The 10334-nt window shown below is 41.3% G+C and overlaps 1 protein-coding gene across 1 annotated transcript; it reads left to right on the forward strand.

The window, feature by feature from the left end:
* Positions 1 to 2874: 2874 nt before the first annotated feature.
* LOC122897688 (zinc finger X-linked protein ZXDB) lies at positions 2875 to 7359 on the forward strand. The gene has a single exon (XM_044236069.1). The coding sequence runs from the start codon at positions 2880 to 2882 to the stop codon at positions 5298 to 5300; it is 2421 nt and encodes an 806-aa protein (XP_044092004.1). The 5' UTR covers positions 2875 to 2879; the 3' UTR covers positions 5301 to 7359.
* Positions 7360 to 10334: the final 2975 nt, after the last annotated feature.

Here is a 10334-nt window from a genome sequence, read left to right on the forward strand (position 1 = left end):
TGTCTTCTTATGGGAAATACACAAAATGTTATTGGAATATTAAATGGGTTCTTTTATTAAAAAGAGAGATCATATCCATGAAACAAACATTCAATATTGAAAAGACATTAAATCTTAAAGTTCAACACAATCCTAATTAAAATCTCAAACAAGCTTTTAGTTGAACTTCTAATGAATTGATCATTTAAATGGAGTCAAAACAGGCTAAAAATAACAAGACACCTTCGAAGAACAAAGTAGAATGGACTGGTCTTATCCAAATACCAAGATTGACTTCAGATCTGTAGTAATTAATGCTGATATATGGTATTTCAAATAAATAAATAAGCCCATACATAGGTAGACATTTGATTTATGACCATGTTGTTGTAAATAAGTTGGAAAAGAGCAGACTTTTCAAAAGTGGTTTACTGAGACAATCAGATACCAATGGGGGGGGCAGGAAATCAAAACCCTACTCAGTATCATACATAAACATCACCTTTAGGGAGATTAAGACCTACCTGTGAAAGGTAAAGTCATATATATTTTAGAAGTTAATACAGAGAATATGTTCATAGCCCCAAGAAAGAGAGAGATTTCTAAAAACAGACGAGCAATAATAATAAAGAAAAGAATGATAAATTTGACTGTATAGCATCTGTTCAAAAAGCATAGCATAAATCAAGTGAAAATTCAAGCAACAAAGCAAGGAAGTATTTTGACCACACATATAATCAATGGACTAGTTTTTAAAACACATAAATAACTCGATAAATGAGTAGGTGTAGATGGAAAATAGAAGGATGGCTGACAGAATTAATCTTGAACAGTCCTTTCGCAGAAGAAAAAATCCAAAAGGCTCATTAACATAAGAATATGCAAAAGCTGAACAGTAATAGTGGGGGGGGGAAGTTCTGCCAATCCTACGTGTAGGTGAAGATGTCTAGCATCAGGAGCTCTATGCTACTTGAGAGAGTGTAAATTGTCACTATTACAGAAACCAATTTGGCATCATCTAGAAAAGCTGAAGATATTCATACTCCATATCCAAGTGAATGTGGTTTTGGAGGTATACCCAAGAGACTTTCACACATGTGTTCCATGGGAAATTTCCAGGAATGTTCACTGCAACATTGTTCATAGTAGTCAAAAACTAGAAACAACCCTAGTGTCCCTCCACTGTAGAATTGTAAGTATAATTATAACATAATCACTTCACTAAAACTATACACTGGAACGCTAGTCAATAATGGAGACAAAGGATTTTCAGGTACCTTGAACAACATGGATGAGTCTGTCAAATCACACATATCATATGATACAACATGAGAGAAAAAAGCCATCAAAGGAAGCATGCAATTCCACTTACAACTCGTATATATAAACTGTATTATCTAGAGATGTGTAGAAAAATGGTAAAGCTATAAGAAGAGCTCTGAAATCATCACATTGGCAGGACAATGACTATATCTATAAGGAAGGGTGTGGGTTGTGATTGGGAGGAACACAGTACAGTGTCTGCATTCTGGAAACCTGGCAGTGGTCTATTTCTTGACCTTGTTTTTATAAGTTATCTAAACCTGGTAGGTAGGTGTTTTATGAACTCCTCTATATCTCAGATTTCAAAAATGGTTTCCTTCAAAAAAATGTAATGGAAGGAAAATATGTGAAGGAAAAATTTTGATGAGGATTAGATCTCTAATAGGGATGAAATTTTTTTTCTTCCTATCAAGTGATCTGCAAATATACATTATCATTAAAAAGGGGGAAAGTGGAGATTTATTTAAACTATATGCTCCCCATAATTTAGTTACTACTCTCAACCTTTCTCTTGCTAGATATTTCACCCTATATTCATATCACTTCCCAAATCACAGATGACAGACAAGTCGGAAGATCATAAACATCATTCATACAATCATTAGGCATCACATGCCATATCCATTACAGTAAGATTGGGCCACGACACTGAAATGCAAGCAGGCACACCAAGACTATTGAACATGGTCATATGTATTTTTTTCTCAGCAGAGTCCATAACGGTGACTTAGGGTTTAATCTTGTCACATTTACCTGGTAGTCATGTCCAGAGATCTCCATGTGCTGGAGAATCCAGAATTAGCTGAGGAATGCTGTGGGATTGGACATGAAATTTACCATGGTGTAATGGCAGAGTTGGTTTAGGTTGTGCACTGTCTTGGAAAAGCCCAGGGGTGGGTAGGGTTTCCTAGGATTCAATATAAATTGTTTCATCTTCCAGGTTTTGAACTTCTAGCTGAACAGTGATAATCCGTTTTGGCCCCACCTCTTATTTATTCTAATTTCTGTACCAGCAGACATCATTTTCAGTAGAATTTGCTAGCACTATGGTAGTTCAATGTTGACACGTTGTCCCAGGGATTTTCTCCCACTGGATTGATAAATCCAGCCAGACAGCCAGCCAGGGAGCCATCCAGTAAACATTTTTTTTTTTTTTAAACACCACTCTTAGCACTGGGAGGAGGTGGGGTGTTCATTTTGGTATATACAGTGATGTACAGATTTAAGTTGCGTTTAGCAGATAGATTGCTAGGCATTCCAGCACCATTTACCGAACGAACTTTCATTTCCTTATTATCTGGGAAGACGTCCTTGATTTCCCACAAATATCAGATGTAGAACTTATTTTTGCATACCAGGTTCTGCCTCTGGGCTTTCTATTTTGTCCCAGAGACCCAGTACCAGAATATTTAAATCACTGTGTCGTTAAACACGTTTTAATATCTGATAGGGCCAGTTTCTGCGCATTGCACATTTTTTTTTTTTTTTCTTTCAGGAACGTGTTCAGGCCCGCGGCAGGGGGCGGGGTCGCGCCTCCTCCGCGGCTCTGGTTCCAGTGGAGCCTCACCGACGCGGAGATGGAAAGCCCGAGGCTGCTCCCGGCTGGTGGGACACGACAGAGCGGCGGTGCTCGCAGCCCCGCGGGCGCCAGCCGGTTCCACGGCGGCCCTGACCCGCGGGCTGGCCAGGTCCCCGCGCGCCGCCTCCTGCTGCTCCGGGGCCCCCAAGATGGCGGGCCCGGGAGGCTGCACGAGGAGGCCCGCACGGCCTCACGGGGCCCGGGCCCGAGCCCGTTGGCCCCGAGGTTGGACCACGCTGGCGGCGGCGACAGCGATGACTTCTTCCTGGTGCTGCTGGACCCGGCGGGTGGCGACGTGGAGACCACGGGCGCTGGCCAGGCCGCAGGGCCTGTATGGAGGGAGGAGGCCGAGTCGGTCCCACAGCTCCAGCAGGGTGAGAGTGGCGCGAATCCCGCGGGCCGCCGGGCGCTAGGCCCTGGCTGCCAGTCCGCAGTCCCCGCCCCATCCCCGGCTGAGAACCCGATCCCCGCCCCAGGCCTGGGACCCGCCGCGGCCTTCACGGGCACGGTCACCATCCACAACCAAAACCTGCTGTTGCGCTTCGAGAACGGTGTCCTCACCCTGGCCACGCCCCCGCCGCCAGCCTGGGAGCCTGGGGTCGCGCCTGCCCCTCAGCCTGGGGGTCTGATGGCTCCGCAAGCCGGGGTCCCGCACGCCGCGCAGGCCAGCGACTGCCCAGAGCTGCCGCCCGACCTCCTGCTGGCGGAGCCGGCTGAACCGGCGCCGGCCCCAGCGCCTGAGGAGGAGGCAAAGGGCCGGGCCGCAGCCGAAAGTCCCCCCCGCAGGCCGCTGGGCCCAGGCCCGGGCGTGGTGCTGTACCTGTGTCCCGAGGCTCAGTGCGGACAAACCTTCGCCAAGAAGCACCAGCTGAAGGTGCACCTGCTGACTCACAGCAGCAGCCAGGGCCAGCGGCCCTTCAAGTGCCCCCTGGGCGGCTGTGGCTGGACTTTCACCACCTCCTACAAGCTCAAGAGGCACCTGCAGTCGCACGACAAACTGCGGCCCTTTGGCTGCCCTGCAGAGGGCTGTGGCAAGAGCTTCACCACGGTTTATAACCTCAAGGCACACATGAAGGGCCATGAGCAGGAGAACTCGTTCAAATGCGAGGTGTGCGAGGAGAGCTTCCCCACTCAGGCCAAACTCAGCGCCCACCAGCGCAGCCATTTCGAGCCTGAGAGGCCATACCAGTGCGCGTTTTCTGGCTGCAAGAAGACGTTTATCACAGTGAGTGCCCTGTTTTCCCATAACCGTGCCCATTTCAGGGAACAGGAACTTTTTTCCTGCTCTTTTCCTGGTTGCAGCAAACAGTACGACAAGGCTTGTCGCCTGAAAATTCACCTGCGGAGCCACACCGGTGAGAGACCTTTCCTTTGTGACTTTGACGGCTGTGGCTGGAACTTCACCAGCATGTCCAAACTCTTAAGGCACAAAAGGAAGCATGAGGATGACCGGAGGTTCATGTGCCCTGTGGAAGGCTGTGGGAAATCTTTCACAAGGGCTGAGCATCTGAAAGGCCACAGCATAACCCACCTGGGCACAAAGCCATTTGTGTGCCCTGTGGAAGGCTGCTGTGCCAGGTTCTCTGCTCGCAGTAGTCTTTACATACACTCCAAGAAACACTTGCAGGACGTGGACACTTGGAAAAGCCGTTGCCCAGTCTCTACTTGTAATAAACTCTTCACATCCAAGCACAGCATGAAGACCCACATGGCCAAAAGGCACAACCTTGGCCAGGATCTCTTAGCTCAGCTAGAAGCTGCAAATTCTCTTACCCCGAGCAGTGAACTTACCAGCCAGGGACAGAGTGATCTCAGTGATGCAGAGCTAGTGTCTCTTTTCTCTGATGTGCCTGGCAGTAGTTCGGCTGCAGTGCTGGACACAGCATTGGTGAACTCTGGAATCTTAACTATTGATGTGGCTTCTGTGAGTTCAACTCTGGCAGGAAGCCTCCCTGCTAATAATAATAATTCCTTGGGGCAGGCTGTGGACCCTCGGGCCTTGATGGCCACCAGGGACCTTCCTCAAAGTCTGGATACCTCTCTGTTTTTTGGAACGACAGCCTCTGGCTTTCAGCAGAGTCCCTTAGATATGGATGATGTTCCAAGTCTAAGTGTGGGGCCATTGGCATCTCTGGGCTCTTTGGCTATGAAAAACTCGAGTCAAGAGCCCCAAGCTTTGACCCCCAGCAGTAAGCTAACAGTGGACACAGATGCTCTGACTCCTTCAAGCACCCTTTGTGAAAACAGTGTCTCAGAACTACTGCCGCCAACCAAAGCAGAATGGAATGTACATCCTGACTCCGACTTCTTTGGGCAGGAGGAGGAAACCCAGTTTGGCTTCTCCAATGCAGCAGGAAACCATGGCTCTCAGAAAGAAACAGATCTTATCACAGTGACTGGCAGCTCATTTTTGGTATGAACTATTAATTCCTTGCCACGTGGCTTATTCTTGTGAATTACACTCAATTTTTAGCATATTCTGGACTAAATGTTTAACTGCAGTCATTTCTTAGAGGTTTGAAAAAGAACAACACCCTGGGCTATAAGTTTGGAGATTTGAAGTTATGATCTTGACCATGGAACTCTCAAGTTGTGTGACCCTGAGCAAGTCACTTAACCTATCTGAGCCTTAATTTCCTTATTTATAAAATGAGTTGGTTTGAATAGATGTTGTTTCTAAGTTCTTTTAAGTCTGTATTTAATGATTTTGTGCTCTTCTTAAAAATTTTAGGAAATCTTACCCTGATTAACTATTGCATGTACTTCTAATGTAATGCAAATGCATTGAGAGTTAATCATCAGAGAATGTAGAACTGGTGTTTAACTTTAAAATTTAATGGAAATTTTGCAGAATGTCAAAATATTTCTAAAATCTAGTGTTAGAGCTTGAAAAAAAAGAAAGCTGAGTATATGGGTTAGTTTTGTTTGCCTCCTTATATTTTAGCTTCTTTTCTTCTTCTCCTTCACCCCTCCTTCCTCCTCCCCCTTCTTCTCTCTCCTCTGCCTCCTCTTGTTCTTCTTCATGTTTATTTTTATTTTTATTTATGGAAGGCTGTGTTGTGGAAAGAGACAGAGCTTTGATATGAATCAGACTCAGAAATATTGATTTAGTGGTGTTGAATAAGTGGCCTTATAGAAGTCATTTAGCATCAGTAAGCCTCAGTTCCTCAGCTATACAATGGTCTTTATAATGTAAATATACTTGGTCCATTGTAGACTTATTTTTCTATCCTAGGAGTTAGTTTTGATGGTAGAATGTTAATGTGCTTTTGCATGTTTCAGCATCTTTGTCACTTTGGCATGTTTTGGCATCTTTATCACTTCTCCTGCCCCTCTCATTCCTTCCTCAAGGAGAACGAGTTAGCATAATTAAATATGACATTTGTGCAAGCAAAAACATTTATGAATGTTAAGAATCAGGGAAGGGAATATCTTTCTTCCACAAATTAATTTGGATTTTTCTCCATACAATTCCTGTGTAACATTGCCCCCAGGTCCATTAGTCCAAATTATAGTATCTTTGCTCTGCAATCAAAGCCAGCCCATAAAGTGAATATATAGAGCCTATGTTTCCAAGAAAAATCTGGGAATGGATCAGAGTGACATTTTCTTTCTTTATGTCCCTCTCTTTATGTCATTGCTTGCCTTCTCCCTGAGTTGGAATGAGAGTTTCCATTTGCATTTTGAGTAAATATTGTTTGTCTTACATGAGTATAGCATTTTATAGTTTATGTAGCACTTTCACAACTTATATTTGAGCCTCACAATATTGTGAGATAGTTGTGGCAAAGTTTTAACTATAACTGATATTAAAACTTAAAATTTACCTAACTCACATTATAAATGAAATTTATATTTATTATATATATACATATATATAGAAATTTCCACTTTATTCTTCTGAGTTTCATGATCACTTTTGTTTTTAACTACTTTTTCTCTTCCATCGTAATTGATGTCTGTTCCCTTCTGCCACGTCTTGTCTTTCTCCAATTCTTTAACATGTGCATATCAGTCTGTGTCATGATCTCTTTTTAAATTTTAATTAGACGGGTCATTTTCATGGTCACCATCTCTCAGCCATTCCCCTCATGGCCCATTCTTCAGTCACAGTATTTACTGCAAGTCTGAGTATGCAGTACAATATTATTTTCAGGATTTAGATGTCAGTGTGTTTCTATATAATTAAAATGATAATGGGGATATTTTTATGTAAGGTTTTAATAAGACATGTTCTTTTACTTTTCTAAATTTTGTCCCCATGTTGTTCTGCTAGCAAACACTATTAGTTGCTCTGAAACATTCTAGCCCATTACTGCTTGCCTATAGATATTTGTGGATGACAATTACAGCACTTTGGTAGTGCACTTTATAATTTGCCACTTTGAAATGCAACTGTATTATCTTTCTGGTTTTTAAATTGGTTGTGCTCATTCAGTGAAAAAACAAGAAGTATATACATAAATTTGTAATTCAAAGAAGTTGTCAGAGTATGATTGTTTCTAACCATTTAACCATTCTCTCTCAGCACTTTGAAAAGATTTTAAGCCCATTTTGGAAATGTGTTGTTATTACTTAAGTCCTCTTAAATAGACTTCTTTTTCTTTTCCTATAGATAGGAGTATAGAGGCCTGAGGTAAACATTCAGGTTATAGGCGTCTGTTAAGGTATATAATTGTAAGAATATTTTAAAATTATTTCACTTTGTTTCTTTAATCCCTCAATCCTTTGCACTTTCATTAGAGCTATTATAGTCTGTGGAATTTTCTTTTTTTTAAAATTTCATTTATTTATTTGAGAGAGAGAGAGAGAGAGTAAGCAGTGGGGAGGGGCAGAGAGAGAGAGAGAAATACAGAGAGGGAAAGAAGCAGACTGCCTGCTGAACTTCAGGAAGCCCAACACAGGACACCATCCCAGGACCCGGAGACCATGACCTGAGCTGAAGGCAAAAGATTAACTGACTGAGCCGCCCAGGAGCCCCTCTGTGGAAATTTCAATGGACAAATTTTACTTTTCTTGAAGATAGAAAATCTTGTAATTTTTGTGGTCTCACACAGTTTCTTTCAATTTGTTCAAAAAATTTATTTTTCAATACAGTTTTCCCAATATGATGGTGAAAATGGCATGACATTACAGTCAGGAGTGTGACTACAAACTTAATGGCTACATTTCTGTTAGTGTTGGCCTAAATATGCCATTTTAAAACAAATAATGGGACAGGATTAAATGTTATCTCATTTGCCTCACTCGCCTCTTAAATCCTTGGTTTATGAAGATTTTGCCAACTGAAAACAGTAACAAAATGCTCTGCAGAAAGGTTTGCATCCAGGGAAGTCTGTTGAACATGTTCATCATGAGTTAAAATCTGTTAATGAGTTAAAATCTGTTAATCTTGACATTTTTACCATTATTTCATTATTGTATTACATAATCTTAATTGAAGTGAAACTTGATAGAATATGAGGATCACTTTTCTTTGTGGATTAAATCTTCATATTCTCATCCAGGAAAAAGAAGACTTGGTATAACAGGGTACTCATGACTATTCTTTGATTCTAGATAAAACATTGATTAACTCCATTTTGGGGAATACTCATAATTCCTTAGTAAGTATGGATACCAAACAGATCCACTTGATGATACTTTAGATGGAGCTCTTTCAAAATATGTGCTAATTAAAATATAAGACTGAGCTAAAACCTGTGTATATATTGCTTTTGAACAAAACATTTTCTTGGCAATTTAAAAAAAATAAAATGTGTTGGGAACTGAGAGAACAGATTATCTAAACTCTTTGTCAGAACACAACTATATCTGAAAAGCAAAGCATATACTATAAACTAATTTTTATATTTGTCAAGTCTGGGTTGACAGGGCCTTTGGTAACAGTTTTTAAGCTAGGAAACTCACTGTATTTCAAGTTAATTTACTGACTACGTAAAAAATACAAGGTAGAGTACTAGGAATATAGACAAGAGGAGTAAAATGTAAGCCACATCTTAATTTTGGAAAGGACATGGGAATTCACATAATAAATATTTCACAACTAAACAATATCAAGAAACATGATTTCAGGGGACGCCTGGATGGCTCAGTTGGTTAAGCAGCTGCCTTCGGCTCAGGTCATGATCCCGGCGTCCTGGGATCAAGTCCCACATCAGGCTCCTTGCTCGGCAGGGAGCCTGCTTCTCCCTCTGCCTCTGCCTGACATTCTGTCTGCCTGTGCTCGCTCGCTCTCCCTCTCTCTCTCTCTCTCTGATAAATAAATAAAAAATCTTAAAAAAAAAAGAAACATGATTTCAGACACCAAGTTAATGGCTTGGAGGAAAAGGAGGGGCAGTATTCATGCTTTAATGGATGGTTAAGTTTAGTTATGTTGAGAAGAGAGTAGGTGAATTCTAGCTAGGGAGAAAAGCAAAGGAAATAATTTGGAATAGGCCACATGACACTGGAAAGACAATCTAGTTCAGGTTTATGTTTGCTAAGTTCTGGGTGTTGGGGTTAGACTGCCAGTATGAAGTTTAACTCGAAAGAGCTATGAAAATCAGTCATAGTGGATAAGACTTAATTATGGGCATGGTCTTAATCATGCCCATAATAAATGTGAAGATATTTTAAGAAAGATATTTTAAGAAAGGATGTCAAGTGATAAATAAATAGAAAGTTTAACATAGTAGAAATACATAATGTAGATTTGATGGATGGGGAGATAAAATCATTTAGGAGTCCATTGTAAAATAATTTCAGGGTGCTGTGATTAGGACCTGTAGAGGAATCATGACAGGAAGTGAGAGATATTAGAGATATTCCCAAATTGATGAAACAAATATAACTTGGTGACTCATCGACTATATGAGACATCCATCAGAAAAAGAAAGCAAGATGGGGTGGCTGGGTGGCTCCATTCGTTAAGTGGCCGACTCTTGATTTTGGTCTGGTCATGATCTCTGTGTCAGGAGATCAAGTACCAGGTCAGGTTCTGTGCTCAGTTAAGAGTCTGCTGGAGATTCTCTTCCTCTCCATCTACCCCTCCTCTCAGCTCACACTCTCTCACTCTTTCTAAAATAAGTAAATAAATAAATCTTAAAAAGAAAGCAAGGTCAGAAATGACTAGGGATTTCTTGGAGACTATAGAATTACATTTCATTATCATGAGCAAGAAGGATATTGAAATCTTTTCAGGAGTACCTATGGAAAGATGATTAGGGCATGTTTAGTTCATTGAGAAGTGATAGATTATAGTTACCTACTATACTGTAAACTATACATATTGTGGATTATACAATAATCTCTTCCTTACTATGAATATTAAACAGATACTTTATGGTATTTAATAATATAATAAATAATTTATCCATAATTTGGGAGATGCTGTTCAGTCATCGATTTCAATATTTCCTCAATATAAACCTTGTTAGATTAAATTTTATCTGCATTTTTCTCAAACTGGAAG

Source organism: Neovison vison, chromosome X (assembly GCF_020171115.1).
Source record: "Neovison vison isolate M4711 chromosome X, ASM_NN_V1, whole genome shotgun sequence".
Lineage (NCBI taxonomy): Eukaryota > Metazoa > Chordata > Mammalia > Carnivora > Mustelidae > Neogale > Neogale vison.

Bases quoted from the DNA above. Each gene is read 5' to 3' on its own strand.
- LOC122897688 (XM_044236069.1), top strand. From the start codon at position 2,880: ATGGAAAGCCCGAGGCTGCTCCCGGCTGGTGGGACACGACAGAGCGGC.